At 40.9% G+C, this 23,456-nt stretch overlaps 1 protein-coding gene across 3 annotated transcripts; it reads left to right on the forward strand.

Moving 5' to 3' along the window:
- Positions 1-84: 84 nt before the first annotated feature.
- Positions 85-22,808, forward strand: LOC119650682 (BTB/POZ domain-containing protein KCTD3). Of its 3 annotated transcripts, XM_038053641.1 has the most exons (6): positions 86-315; positions 17,312-18,549; positions 18,615-18,734; positions 20,532-20,552; positions 21,812-21,951; positions 22,016-22,807. In XM_038053641.1, the coding sequence occupies exons 1-6, from the start codon at positions 260-262 to the stop codon at positions 22,661-22,663; spliced, it is 2,223 nt and encodes a 740-aa protein (XP_037909569.1). In that variant the 5' UTR covers positions 86-259; the 3' UTR covers positions 22,664-22,807. The 3 variants fall into 3 exon arrangements, with proteins under 3 accessions (XP_037909568.1, XP_037909569.1, XP_037909570.1); XM_038053640.1 differs by lacking the exon at positions 20,532-20,552 and having other exon boundaries at positions 85-315; positions 21,728-21,951; positions 22,016-22,808; XM_038053642.1 differs by lacking the exon at positions 20,532-20,552 and having other exon boundaries at positions 88-315; positions 22,016-22,806.
- The last annotated feature ends 648 nt before the right edge of the window (positions 22,809-23,456 follow it).

Genomic DNA, 23,456 nt, shown 5'->3' on the forward strand with positions numbered 1-23,456 from the left:
TAAACAAACGAACACGCCTCTATGACGATAGCTGTGCCACCTACAGTCGACAATTAGCGTTCTGTTGATCTTTATTAAATTTCCCTCTTGCCAGCTGGGGAGCTGTCAGTCGACGTTTGGACGACTTTTATGGTGAGGTGTTTGCTTGTGGTTTTCTCCAGGGGTCGCAATCGCAAATTTCGTGCGAAGAAAGCGGAAAAGTGCGCGGTGATAAAATATGTAATGTGTTGTGATAATTAGCTCGCCCACGGTCAGTAAAATGTCTTACCTGAGTCACGGCGGCGATATCGTGAATTTAAATGTCGGTGGAAAGAGGTACGTGTCATGTTTTCAATTTTAACCATTTCCTTCTTTCTTTTTGCCAACTAGTCTGAATTCATATGTCCGTAATTCATCCCCCGTTTGAGGACCCCGTTTGCAACTAAATGCAATCGTAATTTAGTTTATTTTATATTCTGTTTTGATAATTTGATATAACGCAAAGGGACAGGACGGAGGTGCCGGAGTAGGTTGTATGGCTGCGCTCTATTGCTTGACTGGCATAGCAAAGGGAATCGGAGCAAAAAAACATTTCTGATTTGACTTCAACATAAGTTGAAAAGCCATAAAGTAAACCTTAGTGCATGAAACACTGCATTGTTTTGAACAATTTGATAAGAGAATGTTAGAAGCATGGCTTTCTAGCAAATCAGAGACTTATCGACAATCCCATCTAGAAAAATCACTGTGCACTTTTCTTTGTGAAAACTAAGGCTTAAAGTTGTGGGGGTATAGACATTTCATACTTTTATTTATTATATCACTGGAATTACTTAGTATGGCATCCGTATTTCTGCTCCGTAAAAATGAAGAAAAAAGTAAAATAATTATGATTTTTTTAGGATTTGAAATTTTATTATTTCGCGGCAGAGAGTTTGCATGTTTATTGTTTTTTATTAAAACAAGTTTTTCCATAATAAAATGTGCAGCAATTCAGCAGAATGTTAGTTTTGTTGGAAAAATGGATTTTAGCAAGTGTAAATTGTAAAAAGCTTTATGCCGCAAATTTTCATCATCATCAACGGCGCAACAACCGGTATCCGGTCTAGGCCTGCCTTAATAAGGAACTCCAGACATCCCGGTTTCGCACCGAGGTCCACCAATTTGATATCCCTAAAAGTTGTCTGGCGTCCTGGCCTACGCCATCGCTCCATCTTAGGCAGGGTCTGCCTCGTCTTCTTTTTCTAACATAGATATTGCCCTTATAGACTTTCCGGGTGGGATCATCCTCATCCATACGGACTAAGTAACCCGCCGGATTTTATCCACAACCTGACGGTAATGGTATCGCTCATAGATTTCGTCATTGTGTAGGCTACGGAATCGTCCATCCTCATGTAGGGGGCGAAAAATTCTTCGTAGGATTCTTCTCTCGAACGCGGCCACGAGTTCGCAACTTTTCTTGCTAAGAACCCAAGTTTTCGGGGAATACATGAGGACTGGCAAGATCATTGTCTTGTGCAGTAAGAGCTTTGACCCTATGGTGAGACGTTTCGAGCGGAACAGTTTGTAAGCTGAAATAGGCTCTGTTGGCTAACAACAACCGTGCGCGGATTTCATCATCGTAGCTGTTATCAGTTGTGATTTTCGACCCTAGATAGGAGAAATTATTAACGGGCTCAAAGTTGTTTTCTCTTATTCTTATTCTTCCTGTTTGACCAGTGCGGTTTGATGTTGGTTTTCGATGCTGACCTTCCCACCATATATTTTGTCTTGAGAGTCTTGCCCTCATTGATGTGCAGCCCAAGATCTGGCGCTGCCTGCTCGATCCGGATGAAAGCAATTTGTACGTCTCGGGTGGTTCTTCCCATGATGTCAATATCGTCAGCATAGGCCAGTAGTTGGGTGGACTTAAAGAGGATCGTACCTCTTGCGTTTACCTCAGCATCACGGATCATTTTCCCGAGGGCCAGGTTAAAGAGGACGCATGATAGCGCATCCCCTTGTCGTAGACCGTTGTTGATGTCGAATGGTCTTGAGAGTGATCCTGCTGCTTTTATCTGGCCTCGCACATTGGTCAGGGTCAGCCTAGTCAGTCTTATTAATTTCGTCGGGATACCGAATTCTCTCATGGCCGCGTACAGTTTTACCCTGGCTATGCTATCATAGGCGGCTTTAAAGTCGATGAACAGATGGTGCAACTGTTGTCCATATTCCAACAGTTTTTCCATCGCTTGCCGCAGAGAGAAAATCTGATCTGTTGCTGATTTGCCTGGAGTGAAGTCTCTTTGGTATGGGCCAATGATGTTCTGGGCGTATGGGGCTATCCGGCCTAGCAAGATAGTAGAGAATATCTTATAGATGGTACTCAGCAACGTGATACCTCTATAATTGCTGCACTGTGTGATATCTCCCTTTTTATGTATGAGACAGATAATGCCTCGTTGCCAATCGTCAGGCATTGATTCGCTGTCCCATACCTTGAGCACAAGTTGATGCACCACTTGGTGTAACTGGTCGCCTCCATATTTAACCAGTTCGGCTGTAATTCCATCGGCTCCTGGCGACTTATGATTTTTTAGCCGATGAATTGCACGGGCTGTTTCTCCTAAACTTGGTGGTGGCACTATTTGTCCGTCGTCTTCAGTTGGCGGGACGTCCAACTCGCCGATGTTCTGGTTGTTCAGTAGCTCATCAAAATACTCAACCCATCGCTCCAATATGCCCATTCTGTCGGAAATCAGATTTCCCTCTTTGCCTCGGCAGGATGAGCATCGAGGTGTATAAGGCTTCATCCTGCTGACTTGTTGGTAAAACTTGCGCGCCTGGTGCGGTTGCTCCCTGTATTTTCCTAGTTCACAGACTTGTTGGTTCTCCCAGGCTTCCTTTTTCCGTCTGTGAAGTCGCTTCTCCGCTCGACGGAGTTCGTGATAATGCGGCATTTTTCCGTTCCGTTGCTAGCTTACGTTCATCGTCAAACCAGCCATTCCGACTCCTTTTGCGGCTGGGGTCAAGTATGTTTGTGGTCGTATCCATGATAACGTTCTTCAGGTGGTTGTGAAGATCATTTGTTGATGCTTTATCTCCAGGTCCTCTGTTGACTGCGGTTATTGCGGCATCCATTTCCCTCTTATAGCTGCCGTGGAGGGCTGTGTTGTGGATGGCTTCGGTGTTAACTCTCACCTGATTGTCAGAGGGGATTCTAGGTGGGATTGTTATTGCAGCTCGGAGCACCATGCCAACGAGGTAGTGATCCGAGTTTATATTGGCCACCTTATATGTTCTGACATTCATCAAGCCTGAGAGGTGGCGGCGTTCGATCAACACGTGGTCAATTTGGTTGAAAGTGGTCCCGTCTGGAGAGGCCCACGTATGTTTGTAGAACGCTTTCCGTGCAAACCAGGTACTTCCAACAACCATTTCGTGTGACCCTGCTAATTGAATAATCCGCAGTCCGTTATCATTTGTATTTTCGTGTAAGCTATGGGAGCCAACGTATCGCTTGAACACGGGCTCTTTCCCTACTTGGCTGTTAAAATCCCCAAGTATGATTTTCATATCATATCTGGGACAGGCTTCGAGGGTTCGTTCTACTGCCTCGTAGAAGGTATTCTTCGACTCTGCAGTCTCCTCTGTAGGGGCGTGAACGCTAATGAGGTCTATATTTCTAAACTGGCCTCGCAAGCGCAGAGTGCATAGCCGTTCGCTTATGTTTTCAAAGCCGATAACAGCAGGTTTCATTTTTTGGCTGACTAAGAAACTTACTCCGAGCACATGGTTTACTGAATGGCCACTATAATATATGGTGTAGTGGCTCTTCTCCAGGAAACCGGTCCTTGTGCAACGCATCTCCTCCGCCTATATTGGGACAGGGTGTCGACTAGCTGCTTATCAGCTTCATCTTTGTACAGGGAGCGCACGTTCCATGAGAAAATGCGCAAATCGTTAATACGTTGTCGTTGCCGGGTTTGTCGTTGTATAATCCGTCCAGTCCGAGGCTCCTGTTGTGGCTTCGTAACAAGTTGTTTCCCGTGTAGAGTTGTCAGCCCTACCCAACCCCCCACCTGGAGGACCAGTTGGTATGATTTGTTCCGTTTTAGGCGCGGGAGACTCGCCTTCATCCTTCTCTGTCTACAGCTTTTCGTTAAGAAAGAGCTCCCAGCGGTCAACACGTGGAGGTGGAGATAGGGTTTGGTAGTAGAGCTGTTGGTGTTGGTTCAGCAGGCATTTCCCAGGTTTTATGCTCCATCGTGGGTACCGATCCACGTTTCGCCCTGGGACCTATACTACCCTTCGACCACGCAAATTTTGATGGAGTTATAATTTCATTATTTTTTGCACCATTACGTTCTGTCCAATCTTGTGCTTGGTTGAAAATTGAAATTGCTACAGCAAACGAGTTGCACTGTTCGATTTCTAAGCCTGGGATTGCTAAAAATATAATATGTAGACATTAAGGTATTAGAGGAAGAAGTCTATTACATTTGGATCGATAGTGTGGACAAATGCAACATAGTCACATCGTGACCGTTTTCACAGCATTTCGGCTAGAATGTGTAAAGGAATATTGCAAAAACTTTCGTCTTTTACTCCGCTATAGATTGTCCCAACCCCACTTGAGAGAGGAGTAAAAGAGAGTCACTAAAGCCTGAATGGCCAGGCAACACCTTGGTGTCCCAGAAGTAGGTGTTAGTCAATCCGACTCGTTTCTATTGAAACGGGAAATCTGTGCGCCGTTGAGATAGTGACCAGTGTGAGCTGGGGTTGTAGAATTCATTGAAAGTATACTCTGTTGCCATATAAGGCGACTATAAGGATGGAAATTTGCGGGCTAACAACATGCAACTCTCGAAATTAATTGTTTCGGAAACTGCTGCTATGCTTCAGAATCAGACTGATCTATTGGCTACGGCATTTTACTTTCGATAACAGTTATGGTTATTTTTGACGTGTGCCACACTTCTTGAGGACTTCTTGTTGCGCCATCAGCGAGAATTTCTGCGATACACGCTGAAAATTCTGGAGTTAAGCGAGGTGAGATGGTGTCACCGTTTAAGCAGCGAATTAACGCTTACCGCATCCTCTAAATGCACTTTCTTGTCTTTGGAATCGATATCAGACCAAATACTATTATCTTGTTGCACATGAAATTGCCGTCTTTTTTATTAAAAATACTAAGTATGATATTATAATATTGGTTAAAATTATAGTCAAAGTATCCGCCAACGTCCTCAATAAAATTTTCTCAACGAAATGCAAATGTATTTATAAAAATGTGGATTTCTGGAAACGATGAATTCTCCGAAACCATTTTTAACAGTTCTTCCATCGTTGAATATTTGTTAGCCAACAAGTGGGTCAGATTTTAAAAGAAATGTTAATAAGTGGGTAGCAGGTCTGGTAAATATTTATCGGTAACCTAGTGGTAATCCAATTGATACAGTTTCTACAATGTTGTATTCGATGCATGTGGCCTGGCGTTGGCGTGGAAATGAATGTCATCATGTCTCTTGACTAATGCTGGTTGTTTTCTCAATGATTTATTATGCATTTCTTGCAGTCGTGTACAGCACTTTGTTGCGCCTATTGCTTCACCAGGATTTAGGGTGGAATAATGAATAACACGATCAGCAGTCCACCAAACGGTCTCCATTGTTGCTGCTTTTCCGACCCACTATAATTTCTGGTAATCTTAGATTTCCCCAGTGAATTAAAGAAGGCTATGACCGATAAGATGTGTTGAGTGCGAAAATTGGGCCGGTATTTGCGTGCTTCCTGCTTTCATAAAGGTAACAGCCAAAATTATTCTGGAACGAATTAAACGAAATCTCGAAAGCTTAATCGACAGAGAGCAAGTTGCTCCCCGTTGTGGATTCTTCTGCATTGACATATTAGCACTCTGGAGCAGTGTGTGGAGTTCAGAAAGCGTTAACGGAGAGTGCGTGTTATTCTATCTAACATTTTGCATTTGCGTTTCGGTCGACTTTTTTCCAAGCCGGATGCAAGTTCAATATTGATATTTGCCAATATTCCCCTGCGAAACAATTTGGAATGGCTAATCATGGTCATAGTACATGTCCTTATACGAATAACATTTTGATCCGTAGATTGAATTGAAGCGTTTGGTAGGAAAAACAATAGTTGAATATCATTACCTTCCTTTCGTAATTCACTCACAGGATGATGACACCGGGCGGTAGCCAAAAGAAGGAGCTTGACTGGTCAAGTGCGATTTTTTAAGAACCTTTCAACGGTCTTGAATGAAGTGTTCTGACACACTTCAATGCCTAGATCCAATATGGATTGTTGCGCCAACGATTATTATTATTATTATATATTTCGACCTGATTCAGGTATATATATATAATATATGATATAAACGAAAATCCCAAAGAACTTACTTTTAAAATGAATTGCCGCCATCTGTGCATTTTTCTTTTTTCTAACCCTATGAAGTCGAATGAAATGAATGAAATTGGGGAAAGCAACAGGACGACATCGCATCTGAATTCTGGAAAGCAAAGTGGTAGGACCCAACACTGTGACTCAATGTATCCTTCAATCGGGTTATTCAGGGATGTAGAACACTATCTGATTGGCAAGAAAATACCACAGTTCCAATATGGAAAAAGAAAGTAGTCTAGCAGAATGTTCAAATTCCGGTTGCTGTCCCATACCATGAAGATTTTTGAACGTATTCTTGGTAACCTATTCGCGAAATCGTTCAAATTACCGTGGATTAAGCCGCGTTTTTCAAGAACCGCGGAACTACTGACGTCATCATGGAGAAATACCGTGAGCGGAGATCTTTTGAGCATCAAACACACGATCGGAAAAGTAAAGTTCGCAATGTGGCGGGTATCTCTCTTGATGTTTATCAAGCAAACGCCTTCTTACCACTCTTCTCCGTTCTTGTTATGGACACTGTCACACGGGACATTCAGCGTTCAGCAACCCTCTTCATGCAATACGGCTTCAGACTGAATGTAAACAAAACAAATTGGGGTACCGGTAGTTGGGCGCTTAAGGTTAAAGGTTTTGTGTTTAAGTTATATGAGAAACTCTGTATTCTCATATTTCGCTAAACTCCAACATACACAGATTCACATACATATCAAAGACATAAATATTTTGCTCCTTAATAATTTCTTATTACGGCATGCGCACTTTACTCCGCGCACAAAAGCATACATATGCATGTGTATGTAAATTAAAAACCGCTGGTACCCACGTACCCACTTGTCTATCTTATTGGTTACTATATACGAGCTTCATTAGTACATCCATATATGTACATACATATGTCTACCTGGAGTAATTGACGCTGCTATGCAAATAACTAAAAAAAAGTCGTTCATATAACTTCACTTTATATGATGATGACGTCATGCACGTCTTAGAGTGCCATAAATTTACCTGAAGTGCAGAACTTTAACCCTCTACCATATAACTATGTCAATAATAGTTGGTTTGCGTTCAAATTCAGAATTATGTCTTATATTATTCCTCATACTGATTACAAATTTTGTACTTCTAAGACTTTAGGTTAGGCGAGATTTTCGGTAAATTTCTAAAATATGGTTATTTACTATTATTAACTTTATTTGTGCAGATATCGGAAGAGGTATTTTGAGACTTTGATTTTATATAGATGCACCATTGTGTTTTTTTCAGATATTTCGGCACACATTTTGAGCTCTTACTCCTCTATGTTTTTGTTTCACACAAAACCTTAAAAAGAGTTTTTGATGATTGATTACAATGAAACAGGCACCATCACTGTCAGTGACCTGCCGAGATCTAAGCGATTTAAATACCTCGGATCAATGCTATCATGGTAATGGTAAGCTATATTATGGAATTGGATGAAGTGACGTTCCACAACTGGCGTTTTTTGTGATCGACTTGTGAATATCGAAGTCGATGTGACACACGGGGCAAACGGTGAAGAAGAAGAGGGGCTCTGTAATAAAATTCCAACAATAGGTACGTTTTTTGTGGGAATATTAAACCTATAATCTCCCTAATTCAACAGAGATCTTCTTGAAGCAAGAATTTATCTCTTTGGCTTTGGCTTTTATCATATCTCCCCTTATTGGAAAATTTATTGATCTTTGTTTCACGAATCACAATGAAGACAAATTCAATCTTTTGTCTATTTCACTTAATAATTGTCTTTTCACTTTAAAGGCTAACAATTTTCTCCCACTTTTTCCACTCATTATGAAGCCCGTTTTAAAAAAAGATATGCTTCGAACGACTTAAGGGGGTCGTCCCGTGTGAAGGTCGTTTTTCTTCGCCATTTTTAGAAATTTTTTGTGAAGAACTGGATAAAGATTCAACTACGAATTTTCCACCATATATTTACTAATATTTTGAGCATGCGCAATAATTTTTCCAATTTATACATCCATCTCCAAAAAAAAGGTGTTTTTCTGCTGCCACGCTAGAGAGCGCTGCGATCATCTTAAAGAAAAAACTAAAAGGCATTTTAACGTACAGAACTTGCTGCAGTCCACAAACTAGGATTATTAAAAAATATTAAAAGCTAAATTTCTGGCGCCGTGTTAAGCTTTTTTTTGGTGAATTTTGGTGTTTTTTTACGGCTTTTTCAATGAATAAAAAAAAAAGTACTGAATGAATCGCAATTATCCTAGTTTGTGGACCATAGAAATATGTTCTGAATAAGTCGTGAAAATTTCAAAGAATTTCGTTTGATAGATTTTGGGCTATGGTGGCAGCCGATTTGCAACAGGAAGTTTCCAGAAAAACGTATTTGAAAAGTAGAATGCGATTTTTAGCCATAAAATCTTACCTGACCATTAATTTGCTATACCTTATCCATAAACCTTAGATTGCTTCAAGAAACACATGTACAACCTTGGCTTCAATTCTTGTTCTTTTGGTGAAGTCATCCGAACGTCACTCGGATCGATAAATTCGCACGGCGATCGACAAAGCACGTAAAGACAACTTTGAGCTACTGTAACTTTGTTACTAATAGTATGATTTTGATCAAACTTGGAGATAATATGCTTCATATTATATTTTATACTACTGCCAACTTTTATAATTCTGGGATAAACTTAAAGGGGGTTTTATTCAATTTTTCCAAAAATATGGTAATATACTATTATTAACTTCATTTGAACAGATATCGATATGGAGAGTATTTTGAAGCCTGGGGATTTTTCGATTGAGTGGTTTCTCAGAATGGGTCCGTTAAAGAAATCATAAATTTTCACCCCTCCCATTCCCCGGCCTTTTAACAAATCTCAAAACTAACACCGGCTTCAAAAAGTACTAAATAAGATTCCCATTTGATACCCCACATGACCATATTAAAAAATTTTTACACCGATTCTATTGCACCCGCCGTATAGTGTGTGTTATTATCTTTTGACACCAAGATGTTATCGATGCTATTCGAGATGACGATATTGAATTTACTTTTATCTATGGAATTTAGACGTTTACAGACAATTTGAAAAGGAACCGTGACGAATGATCCACACGGGGAAGATTCTTTTTGAGAAAGGGTGTCTGGGTGAATTTACAGTATACAACTTCAATAGTGCAATAGTCACGGCTGCGGAAGGGGGACCAAACTACACAGTAATATGTAATTGAAAAGTGTTGATGAGGATAGGACTAAATTGAAGTCGGAACTGGATTGTAAGATAAAATCAGACATTTTGAAAGCTTGATAGGTGATGTCAACGAAGTGGGATTTGTAACGGTGTTTGTCAGAGAGGTGGGACGATAGTTCAAGCTAGAGTCGAGTCTCTGCTCTTAAGGATAGGAATGATAAAAAGCTTCTTCCAGAGATAAGGGAGAGATAAAAATTGAACGCAACCAAGAAAGGTATAAGGAGAGTAATGACCAGAGATTCGGAGCAGTCTGCATCTAAATGACGCCTAGAGGGCGCCCAATGGTCGGGAGAGTAAACACGAAAGAAAAATTATAACAGACATGGTTACAGAATTGTTGGGGGGAGGTGGCAATGGAGTCAGCAAAATTGAGAGGTGTCGCTCGGATAGGTTGGAAAAGAAGAAATGGAGAGTGCGGCCCAAGGAGTATTTGATGGTGTTGAAATTCAGGACAGAACAAGTGTTCGTAAAAGAAGAGAGGGTGAGAAGTGAAAAGTGGAAGAGACTTTTGGTACGAATTGAAAGACTAGGATGATTTAGCCAGTTGAGCATGGGGAGGTTAAAATCTCCGCAAAAGAAGAAAAAGGGGGACGGGAGTTTTACAATAAGGAGTTCCGTCAAACTTGTTTCGTACAGCACAGGGGACATACATACATATACAAGATACAATGAACGGGGGTGTTGGGTGGGGAAACACGCAGCGCAACATAATCGCAAGGATAGCCCGAGGAGTTGATCTTTTATTGCAATTAGGATCCCACCGCCAATGGATTTACCAGATGAAGCCCGGTCCTTGTCTAAGCGGAAAATGAAATACCCTATGGGGAGCTCCGAGTTCAATATATTACCATCAAGCCAGGTAACAGAGATACAGATCATATGATGTTGAAGCCCTCCAGCTTAGTTCTTATATCCCTAACATTTCGGTAAAACAGGCGGATAGTGAAAACAAAGCCAGTTACATTGATCGGTGAGGCAGGCGGGCTTTTCTGAAATTTACTCACTTGCCGCAATGGCCGTAATATATATTTTCGAATTTCTTTTCACTTGCTAAACATGCTGGCTTGTTGGTTTAGCCCCATCGACAACCGTACTTACCTGCTTAGCCGTCATCATTCGGCAACAACCGGTTTCCGGTCTAGATCTTGATAAAGAACTGCAGACATGTTGGCGTGGCGCCGATGTCCACCAATTCGATATTCTTGAAAGCTGTCTGACGTCCTGTCCTACGCCATCGCTTCATCTGAGGCAGGGTCTGCGTCGCCTACCTACAATAGATATTGCCCTCATAAATTTTCCGGACTGCATCAGCCTTTTTAATCGGATTTTTATGCTCTTGCCTTTTCTGTCCATTCTGTATTTTTTTACACTAGTAACTATGTTTAGGCATCATTGAATAATTGAGGCAAGAAGTGAACATAATGGCAGCCGTGCAACAAATTTCGCACAAATGTGAACCACTTATCGTACAGCTAGCAATCGTTTCATTATTGGCGCATGAATTGAGGCAATACTATTTGTAAATTATTTTTGTAATAAACTAAAATTAAAAAATATCAATTTTTAAGGTTTTGTGTAAAACAAAACCTTATAAAAACCGATATCTGTCTGTCTGTCACCTACATTTTTCTCGGAAACGGAAGTTGTCACCTTCTTTAGCGGACTCATCTCTCAGAGACTACCCAACTAAAAAATCAATAAGCTGCCACCATATGGTGCCTAGCATCCGAAATACCCTCCGTGTCGATATCTGTTCAAATAAAGTTACTAATAGTATATTAATGTAATTTTTAGTAATTGACTGGACGGCCGGCATATTGCGGGAAGCAGCAGATGTCCGGTATATAGGAGGGAGCTGAACCGCACAGGAAAATGAGATTGATACAAATCAATCTCAATCACTGTGAGGCAGCTCAGGACCTGCTCTCGCAAATCATTCGAGAGTCGAATGTCGATGTCGCGGTTATTTGCGAGCCATACAGAAACTACGGCGGTGCGACTTGGGCGGTGGATGCGTCTGGCAACGCCGCAATCTGGGCGTGCGGAAGACAGGCCATTCAGGAAGTCATGGCCCCCCCGGCAGCCGGTTTTATAAGGACGAAGGTCAACGGTGTCCATATTTACAGCTGCTACGCTCCTCCTAGTGCAACCTTAGCACAATATGAGGAGATGTTAGACAGTCTGGGTGTTGGATGCTAGAGACCGCAGCCCTAAAATCATTGCGGGCGATTTCAACGCGTGGGCCCTGGACTGGGGAAGCCGATCGACGAACACCAGAGGTCAAATTCTGTTGGAGTCATTTGCGGAGCTGGACATCGTGCTGGCCAACGTTGGATGCGTGCCCACCTTTCGAGGAAGAGGGTCGGGTTCGATCGTTGACCTGACATTTGTTAGCACTTCACTGGTGAGGGGGATGGCTTGGCAAGTGAGTGAGCACTACACCCACAGTGACCACCAGGCCATCTACCTCCACATTGGGAACCGGGGAAGCAGTCAACGACGCTCTGGAGGTGGAAAGGCTAAGGCGGTTGGCTGGTCTATCGGAGCTTTCGACGAGGAGATATTCCTGGCCGCATTGGAGGGAGCCCATGATCCGGATGGAACAGCGGTGGAAAGGGTCACACAGCTGTCTCAGCGTGTAACCGAAGCATGCGACGCTACGATGCCACGACGACGTTTGCACCACGGCAAGAGGCCAAACTACTGGTGGAACACGGAGATCGCTGCCTTGAGATCCTCTTGTCTCCGAGCGAGGAGACTTTCCCACAGGACAAGAGGAAGGCCGGAGCACCAGGAGCGTGAGGAAGAATACAGGGATCTGCGAAGCAACCTTAAGAAGGCCATTCGGAGAAGCAAGCGGGAATGCTACCAGAAGCTCTGCATGGAGGCTAATACGAATCCGTGGGGTACAGCCTACCAAATTGTAATGAAGAAGATCCGCGGGCGAAAATCACCTCAGGTGACATGCCCACGGCTCTTGTTGCAATTATTTGCAACAAGAGCCGCCTTTTCCCGCAGCAGGAGCAGGACGAAAGAGAACCCCAACTGGCAGCTCAGCAGGACGTCTTCTCGATCCCTGATGTTACCGAAGAGGAACTTTGGGAAATCTGCAGACGTATTGGGGACAGCAAGGCTCCGGGATTGGACGGAATTCCGAACAGGGCTCTGAAGGTGGCGGTCAAGGCCAGACCAAGGTGGTTCGCAAGCACATTCGAATCGTGCATGGCGGAAGGAGTGTTTCCCGCCCAGTGGAAGAGGCAGAAACTGGTCTTGCTAACGAAGCCTCGAAAACCGCCCGGCGTGCCCTCTTCATATCGCCCTATTTGTCTCTTAGACACCATGGGGAAGATGTTGGAGAGGGTGATATACAACAGGCTGCTCCCGTTCATTGAGCTTGCGGGTGGTCTTTCAGAGCGGCAATATGGGTTTCGGCGAGCCCGTTCTACGGTCGATGCAGTAGCAAAGGTCGTGGAATTGGCTCGAAATGCGATGGCCATGGGCAAATGCTGTGCTCTGGTGACGCTGGACGTCAAAAATGCTTTTAACTCAGCCAACTGGGGCTGGATTAAGGGCGTTTTGGCCAAACTGGGTGTTCCTAGCTACTTGGCTCGGCTCATCGAGAGTTACTTTTCGGATAGACTTCTCTGGTACGAGACGGACGACGGGCCGAAGGAGTACATTGTGACAGCAGGTGTGCCTCAAGGTTCTGTATTGGGACCGCTGCTGTGGAACATAATGTACGACGGAGTGCTTGGCCTTCGCGTGCCGGAGGAGACAACGCTGATTGGTTTTGCGGACGACTTGGCGGTAATTGCAATTGCAAAGCATCCCGAGGACGTGGAGCTTTATGCAAATGAAGCCATTCATACCATCAAGTCATGGTTACGAATGGCCAAGCTGGACCTGGCGGACGAAAAGACGGAGGCGGTCCTCATTACCAACCGTAGGAAGAACAACACGGTTACCATCCGGGTTGGTAATCGTGAGGTCGTCTCAAAATCGGTTGTCAAATACCTGGGGGTGATGATCGATGCCAAGCTGAGTTTCAAGGGACACTTGGATTATGCGCGAGAAAAGGCAGCAAATGCCAGCTCATCCCTTGCAAGGATGATGCCTAACGTGGGAGGGCCGAAGTATAGTCGCAGGCTACTCATCGCGGGAGTGGTGAGGTCGATCCTGCTATACGCGGCCCCTGTCTGGGCGGGAGCGTTGAACCACGCGGTCAACCGGAGGAAGATATGTTCGGCATACCGGCCAATTGCGCTAAGGGTGTGCAGCGCATTTAGGACGGCATCGACGGAGGCAGTGTGTGTTATCGCAGGAATGATCCCTATAGATCTTCTAGCGAGCGAGGCACACTGGCTCTACGAAAAACGGAAGGCAAATCCAGCCGGGGTGAATGCGGATTTCCGAAAAGCCATCAGGAGAGAGTTGTGTGGCAAGTGGCAACAACGATGGGATAACTCCGACAAGGGCAGGTGGACCCATACATTGATCCCGTGCATCGAGAAATGGGTCAACCGAAAGCACGGAGAATTGAATTACCACCTGACACAGTTCCTTACGGGACACGGTGGCTATAGGAAGTACTTGCATCGCTTCGAGTTGGACGAGTCTCCCAACGGTCCTGAATGCGGTGCTACACTCGAGGACCCGGAGCACGTTATGTTCTATTGTCCCAGATTTCTACAGCAGAAAAGGAGGTTGAACAGCATCTTAGGGGCGGACATCGAGCCCTCCAACCTGGTGGAAGAGATGTTGAAGTCGGAGGAAAACTGGATGGCGGTAAATGAGGCAGTAGCCGTGGTGCAGTCAAACTCCTGGAGTTGGATCGAGCTCGGAAGGCGGCGCGACGGAGACGTGACATGGACGAGCTGGTATAGCGAACCAGAGCCTCCCCCGCGAAGTAATACTTCACGGTGGTCCCGCGGGGAGGGGCGGAAGAGTGGGGGTGGTTTTAGTGGGTGTGAATCCCACACACTGCTGCAACCTGGCGCAGCAGCGTCTTTCTAAGATTTCCACCTCCATCCATAAAAAAAAAAAAAAAAAAAAAAAAAGTAATTGACTGCAAACCCCCCTACAGCCTAGAACCACGAATTTTGCAGCAATGTAGGCTATAATATAGAGCATGATTCTTATATCATTCTCAGAGTTATGGTAGGTCAAAGTTATCGCTTCTTTGCGAATTCAAGACTTGTGTGAATATCGCGCGAAAGTGGATGTTTTCACATTATACGTACACGCATATATTACGTGCTAGGTTCAAATGGGACAAATGCACACTCAAATGGCTTTGTAAAATAAATACACAAAACTTTTCATACCTGAAGCGTTAATTTGGAGAAAACAAGTGGTCTGTGAACCGCTACACGTGCAAAGAGTGGTATTATTTTGTACTGGCTTTGATAAGGACTACATGTGAAACAGGGAGCAACATTTTTTTTTCACAGAATATGGTCATGTAAGGCATCAAATGAAAGGGCTCAAATATTACTTTTCGAAAATGATCTTATTTCTGTCATACAAAATCTAGGCCGCAAAATACACGCGATTCCGATATCTGGTCAAATAAAGTTAATAGTAGCATATTACTATCTTTTAGAAATTTACTTGAAAACCCTCGCTAAAATTTATTGTAGATGCACCCAATTTTGCAGTACATAGCTAATTATATATCACATGATACTGGCAAATTTCACGGTAATCTTTTTGAAGTCAACGGAGTTATAGTACATCCAATTAGAATTTTTCATGAAAAAATTGCCAATTACTATACACACACCTTACACCACAAACCACTCCATCACATGCTGAAACCAGCTTCCTACGTACGGATTGACCTAGTGCGTAAGGTGCCCGGCTTAACTACTTTTTGCGAGTGGCAGTATTTTGATGGGGGCCATATGGGATTTTGATGGGAGTCATATGAGATTTTGATGGGAGCCATACTCATATTGTAAAGTGAATTCATAAGAAAACATATAATAACATTAAGTTTGATATGATTTCTATTACTATTTGCAAAGTTACAGTGTCAAGGAAATATCAGCACCATACTGGAGCCAATAGTCTGGAATACACCATACCAGTTCTATACGTATATAAATCGAACGTGTTCTTTCTACCTGTAAACTATTGAAAAATTTCTTTAAAATGCTTTCAGCGGAAAACACGTCGAATTTAAGGGGGTCCCCATACATGCAAAAGAGTTGTATTTTTTTTTACTTTCTGAAGTTTTGACATTTGTTAGAAAGGTGGGGAGTGCGAAGGGTCGAAAGTGATCATTTCTTTAACTACTTAACGGAAAATTGTGAAAAAAATGAAGAGGCTGTCACTATATGATACCTAGGCTCCGAAATACATACCGGTATCTGTTCAAATAAAGTTAATAAAAGTATATTACTCTAATTTTTAGTAATTGAATGGAAGTTCATCCTAGTGGCACGAAATTTTGCAGGAATGTAGGTTATAATATAAAACAATTTGGTGGAAATCGCATTATTACTAACAATAGGTGAAAGTTGTCGCTTCTTTGCAAATTCTCGACTTTGAATGTCAATATCACTTGAAAGGGGTTATTTTCACATAATATATGTATATAACACGTGCTACGTACTAATGGGACGAATTCACACTCAAATGTCTTTTAAAAAAAATACGCGAAACCTTTCATACCTGAAGCATCCAGCTTCCCCTTTGTTTACTTTACTTTTTTGATTTTTTACTAAGGCTTTGTGTGAAACAAGACAAAAGTGTGAAGGAAATTCAACTACTATTAACAACGTTATAGAGCGCACAAGTTTTGTATTTGCTATAAATTGATTGCGCTCTAAGACGTGTATGATGTCATTCTCATATAAAGTGAGGTCACCTGAAGAGCAGGAGCATGTGATTATGGGTACATTAGTGTGCGGTAAAAGAATATGTTTGTTTGTTTAGGATGAGCTGTACTGACTTTAATATGTACATGTGTATAATTTGCAGTTTAGAAATGTATGAGGACTATTTTGAATTTTTAGCTATGTGCGAATGGAAAAACCGTGTATAGAAAATTTTTCACACAAGATATGCACAAAATCTTTATACCCGAAGCGTCGAGCTTGCGGTATTCCGAGTTGTTTTAGTTATTTGAATAAATTGAGAAAAAACAGTAATTGAATTGAATATTATTAGTGTATACAATATTTTTTCTTTGATTTTGTGATGCATGAATAAAAAAATGTTTTGGTGCTCCCACATTACTCCCACATGCTACGTATATTTGTCCATGAGAAAAATGTTTAGAGGACTCAATTTTTCGTGAAGACATTTGAATTGAAATGGCATGTCTACTGCCGTTAATGGGATGCACGGTATTAGTACAACTTCTCCTTTTGAAATAAAACTATTAAAAGGAAAAGCTTCCAGTTTAACTATAGAATTATATTTATTTAAAGGTAGCAAACACGTGTTCGGACACAACATGTGTCTTTCTTCAGTGCTGGTTTTTTCATAATTTATTTTACTTAACTCTAAGCATTATACTCCCATAGCCAAAAAACTAAAGGTGGTGGATTTAATGTTAGTTTTCGTACGTAGCGAAGCACGCCGGAGTCCGGTAGTTTACAATAAAAAATATCATTAAATATGTAAAAACTTCTTCAATTCTTACTGACTGCGATAACTTTCTTTCCTACTGCCAGGTTCTCTACCTCCCGCCAAACACTTACCTGGATTCCAGATACATTTTTCACGGCTCTGCTCAGCGGCCGAATTTCCAGTTTACGTGATGAAAATGGTGCCATTTTCATCGACCGTGATCCTGACTACTTCGCCATTATATTGAATTATTTACGAACTAAGGATATTGATATTAGCAAATGCGATGTAAGGGCATTACGCCATGAAGCTGAGTATTACAGCATTTCGCCCCTTATAAAAAGATTGATGCTGTGCGAAGACATTTTGCATTCATCATGTGGAGATGTATTGTTCTACGGCTATTTAGCTCCACCAGTTATGCCCCCCATTCCAGCTTCTGCCGTATCTAGTGGACAGGATGGAAATCAATCGGCGGGAGCTAGTTGTGCTGCGAGTGAAGTTAATGTTTCTTCAACAAGTTCTAACGGCAATGGTTGTTCGATACAACATGTCTCATCGAACGGACATTCTGGGCTTAATGCCAGGCCAGGGTCCATGGTAAGAGTGCCTGAACTGTCATCTAGTGTTTCGAACGGAGGACGACATTCCAGCCATTCCCGTAATTCGTCATGGGATTTACGTTCAGCAGGTCGTAATTCCCAAGACATGCGACCATCTTGGGCATCAGCTGCTGCTGGTCACTCACGCACGGCTTCGCTGGATCTACGACATTCTCGACAGTCTTCAGCAGATTTGAATAAATACATTAAAAACGACGTTGGAATGGTGTTCAGTAGCTCACATCTCTCTTCGCAATGGATTGATCCTCTACGTGTTCAAATCATCAAAGCTCATCACAACTGGATTCTGATTGCATACGCTCATTTTGTAACGTGCTATCGCCTTAAGGACTCAACAGGTTGGCAACTAGTCTTCACATCACCCTATATAGAAAGTACCATAGAACGAATTGCAATCAACGCTAAGGTGAATTTATCAAGTGCTGAGCCATCACCAAGTAAGATGGTGGCAATTTCATATGGAAGTCAGATCAGGTTGTGGGGAATTCAGGAGAATGGGAATAAAATTGATGTTGGAACTTTCAACTTAAACGTACGAGTTGAGCATCTGTTCTTTATAGGGAGCCAATTAGTAGCACTTTCATCGTCAGGTAAAATCGGCGTTTGGCATGCAATGACCCAACATTGGCAAATTCAAGACTTGGTGCCGATTTTATCATTTGACAGTGCCGGATCTTTCTTACTGCTTGGATGTAATAATGGGTCAATATATTACATAGGTACTGTATTTGATTTGAAAAATTTATTTGAAATTTGAATTTTTGATTCTGTGTATTTTACACAGATATGCAGAAATTCCCGTTACGCATGAAGGACAACGATTTATTGGTGACGGAGCTATACAAGGATCCAGCTAACGATCATATCACTGCTATCTCAGTGTATCTAACTCCAAAGACATCAAGTATGTATTTTGTTAAGCTTAATGGATAGTGATTTTATAAATATTGAGAAAGGGTTTTTAGTTTTCAAACGAATCTTATCAAAATTTGTGTTACACTAAATTCTTCCGGTTCTCTGTGGAATAGCAGTAGTAGTTCAGTATCTAGCCAATTGTATCTAAGTATTGCTAACATGATTGATTTGTTGAAATAGAATTATTGCGAATGAAATTTTAGTAAGATAGTTTTGATAAACTGCAACTATAGCAGATTTACCTTCTGCCCCTACACTAACTTAATTAATAGGTACTCCTTATACTTTTTGTCTTCTTCCCTTACGAGTCGTGTTTACTTTCGATGAAGTGGGAACTAAAGATGATTTTTTGAATATATGAAATATTATTTAAAAATGTAATCGTCCCAGTTGCTTTTTTGTTTTTATTGCTTCGGCGTGACATTTGGGCTAACCTATACTAGGCAGGCTTAAATGTGGTTTAAAACCCATAGGCAGAGATTGCTTAAGGTAACATATTATGGGGAAACAGCTTGAGTTACACAGAACGAAGTACGGAAGGGGAATTTCTAATATATCGTACAATAAATAACGATAGTCGTAAATGAGTCTTCCAATTGGAGCATTTGATTATTAGTTTGAGCAAATATTCATGAAATTTCAAAGTAACTAATCCAACTATTATTTAGTTTTCAGTTTCTTATTTAGATTATTATTTCTTATCTAGAAAAAAATACCAAATCTGTTGGGAGACGTCTGGTGAAGCCACTAGTAAATTCACATGACTGCGGACAATTGTTGTCCTCCTTTCTTCGATTACCGATAACTTTCTATTACTGATTCATTGTTACACTCATCTAAGCCAATCTTAGTTTTCTTTTTTTTGAAAAGATTAGTTCAATGACTTTCGTTGTTTTTAAATTTTATTTTCAAAGGAGAATGGGAAAATAAGAAAAGCAAGGCTCGATGAACATTATAGGGTAAATGCTCCTTCAGACAATGTGGTTACTTGAAATCAAGCCTGCTGGATAAGTAGGATTATCTGACAGATATTCGGTATAATATTGGGCAATCAAAAAGTGAAAGTGCCCCAGATAGCTGAGAGTATAGGGATGTCAATTGAATCATTGGCTTCAATAATCGTCTGTATATGAGAAGCTCACTATAAGGTGGATACCACGTCAACCAATAACCGACCAATAATGTGAAAGGTTTCATAGTTTACACTTGGTTAACTGTAAGTTGATTCTATTAACATATTGTTGATCGGCTCCTTGGGTAAATGAAAAGTAATAATAGGCACCTATTAACTTTTTAATGGGCGCACTCAATCCAAAGAAGTAATCGCAAGAAAATTTTCTCATTTATCGCATAAAAAGTGATTGGATGCATGGTAAGCCCGTCGATTTGCTGTTTGGCGAGCGACTATTTTGTATTTCTAAATTTAAAAAGACTTCAGCCGGATAAAGAAATGAAGTGGGGTTCGTATTTATTGCATTTGAGGCTAAATGTTTAGGCATTTTACTACTTATTGAACTACCTAGTATAGTGTAAATGGATAAAATTAAAAAAAAAAAACAAGAGAATATTAAAAAAACAACGTTCCTTTATTTTTAAAAGCTTTCTAAAAATAATAAGTTTCGCTCACTCATTCATGGGAAGCAATAAAAACACTGAAGTAACATTTTGTAAAGTCCTCGAAATTGTACCTTGATTCTTTTATGTACAACACCAAAAAAAAACGTAAAACAAATATTCTTTCTCCTTTTCCGTTGTGTTATCTTCGAATCAATCTATTTCATGCCAGCACCGGATAGAGGACGTGAAGGTAAACATTGAATAACGAATAAAATTTTCTCTTTCTTTGCCAAAAAGTAATAAAACTTTTCAATTTATCAAACTTACGATTCTTAAAGATATTTTAACGAAATGAAAAAAGAAAAAATGTAAATATGATGTTAGGGATGTTTTGTTTTTCCATTTTCGTTACTTTGATTCGAATCTCTAAACATTACGCAGAATGATTCTCCGTTGTCTTGTCCCGCTTTTGTTCAATTACATCCGAGTTTTCTAAAAAATCTTTCATTTGGCTCTTGCAAACGGTTTACTAAAGTGAGAAAGTCTGTGTTCCTTATGTATGTTTTCTACCTCATAATAGAGCAATCCATGACCTGAATGATTTCATTCTAGGAGAGTGCCATAGCAGTGAATTGTTTCTTTCATGCTTTTTCTTCAGAGTAGTCCAACAAATTATGAGTGATCTTTTTGTACTACTAAGATGTTCAGTAATTACTGATCTTTGGACTAAGAACCCATGTCTCCGATGTGGACGTTACATAATTATACTTAATTCCAAGCACCTCAACAGTCTACATTTGCTGACAACGTTTTTTTTATCAAACGAATAAATTTACACTTGTGTGAAAAACAGATAGATCTATGAACATATTAATTCCTCTTGTTTTATTTGCCCGGTAAACGCTTCCTTGCTGACACTCTCCTTCCGATAGGACTATTTTTCCCGAGAAGACTTCCATTCGACTATAGGTATTTTCGATTAATCAGAAGCTTTCACTAATACCTAACCCCATAAAAATAAGAGTCCTATACTGTAACCGGAAAACCATTCCTCCATTTGTGTATTTCTTTTAATTTTACATAAATCTAACACTTCTAACATATTTCGTTTTCATAATGTTTTGATTCGTGAAACTATCATTCTTTCGTCTTTAATCTACTGTCGATGCAATAAACAGTCCAATTTGCAATTCACACATTGTTTTCTAAAAAATCGAGTGTACACGGCCAATTTTGACCGGAGCCTTACAACACACGCATTTTGTGAGTAGTTTGGTGCTGGCATGTTTGCATTTTTGTAGTCCTTCATCCAATTTCTATGTACATAAGCTAGAAATAAGTTAAGCTAACTAGCCTTACATTCGAGTGGTGTATTCTAGTTTTTGCATTCTTATGTTTTTTCTTTATCTTGAATCTTTTGTATAGACATTGAAACAGATTCAGATACTGTGTATATAGTTAGATTGATAAATGATATTATGCGTTTGTGTAAACTCCAATTCTGTACAGGCTTATGTGGAAATTGGATTGAAATCGCCTACGGCACAAAATCGGGTTCAGTGCGTGTAATTGTGCAGCACCCCGAAACGGTAGGCCACGGGCCTCAATTATTTCAAACATTCACAGTACATCAAAGTCCTGTCACGAAGGTAGTATACAATTTGCCACCTTAAGTTATGTATAAAGAAGTAAAATGTCTAATTACAATTCCAGGTTACACTGTCTGAAAAATACTTGATATCTGTCTGTAGCGAATACAATCATGTTCGAACCTGGCGGGTGACTAGGTTTCGTGGAATGATATCGACGCAGCCAGGCTCAACTCCAGAAGCATCTTTCAAAATCGTATCTCTAGAAGCTACTGACACGAATTACAGTTATTCGGCTGGCAATGATTTCGGTCCTTTCGGTGAACAGGACGATGAGCAAATATTTGTGCAAAAAGTTGTGCCTGAAACGGATCAGCTGTACGTACGTCTAGCATCAAATGGCGAGCGAATTTGTATTATAAAATCTGTTGATGGAACAACAATGACTTCATTTTGTGTTCATGAATGTGAAGGACCTACGCGCATGGGGTCGAGGTTCATTTTAACCGGTCACAGCAATGGTGCTATTCAGATGTGGGATCTTTCGACTGCACTAGAACTGTCTTCAAAATCAGAACCAATCCAGCCGTACGGCGGGGGCCCTTCGCCCGAAGAGCTACTCCGACTTTTAGATCAATGTGATTTGAGTAATAGTCATTGCTCGACACCGTGTATGTCCCCTTGCCCGTCGGCGCTAGCCAATCCAACAGTTGCTCGATTGAAAGCAAGTAATGCTGCGCTATTGAATCAATGCCAACATCAAAGTGATTAAGTTCGCATTTAAAAATATTTCTCTCTATATTATACAATTATTATTATCCGTTTAGAATATTTATGTTATAAAATCGTTATATTTTCTCATTTATTATATTATGAGACGAAAGAAATCGATAAAAAAATTTTAAAATTGCAATAGCAAAATGTGTTATTTTTTAAGTGTAGGGATATTCCATGGTCGGGCTTTTGAATAGCACATTTTTCAATTGTCAATGTGTTTGCTTGATTGCCTATACATCTGCACGTATTCAACCTCTCGAAATCGGGTATCGGATGGGAAAAATTTCGTCGACGTCATTCTTATCACTGTGGACGTAATTAAGTAAAATAAAACAAATAAGACGAGCTTTGGCTTAACAACAAAGAAAAGTGACATTATAATTTTGCGAGGAGTCCGTATCCATTTGATAGGTGACACTCAAAGGCAGGCGATGGCGGAGTGTTCCTGCGAATTCGTTTGAATCGAAAACGCAATTCAACTCCACCTTCATGATTATTATAAATTTAGAGATTGTGAACTGTGTGTAATATTAGGCAAACAATTTGTGCATATCTAGTGAATCAAAGCAATTAAGATTATACACATGAAAGGAAACCCCAAAGTAAAAATGAAAAACTGGCCGTTTGGACGGATCAAGGCCGCAGATGCGACCAACGCATTTCTTGCATGCATGGTATATAATATAACCTATGATGATACAAAGGGCTATTCAGTTTAGGGTGAAAATTGGCGGACTTTGCCACAGGATACAACATCACGTGTGCATTCGTGGAACGGAATTATTCTG

The sequence above is a fragment of the Hermetia illucens genome, chromosome 3 (assembly GCF_905115235.1).
Source record: "Hermetia illucens chromosome 3, iHerIll2.2.curated.20191125, whole genome shotgun sequence".
NCBI classification, from domain to species: domain Eukaryota; kingdom Metazoa; phylum Arthropoda; class Insecta; order Diptera; family Stratiomyidae; genus Hermetia; species Hermetia illucens.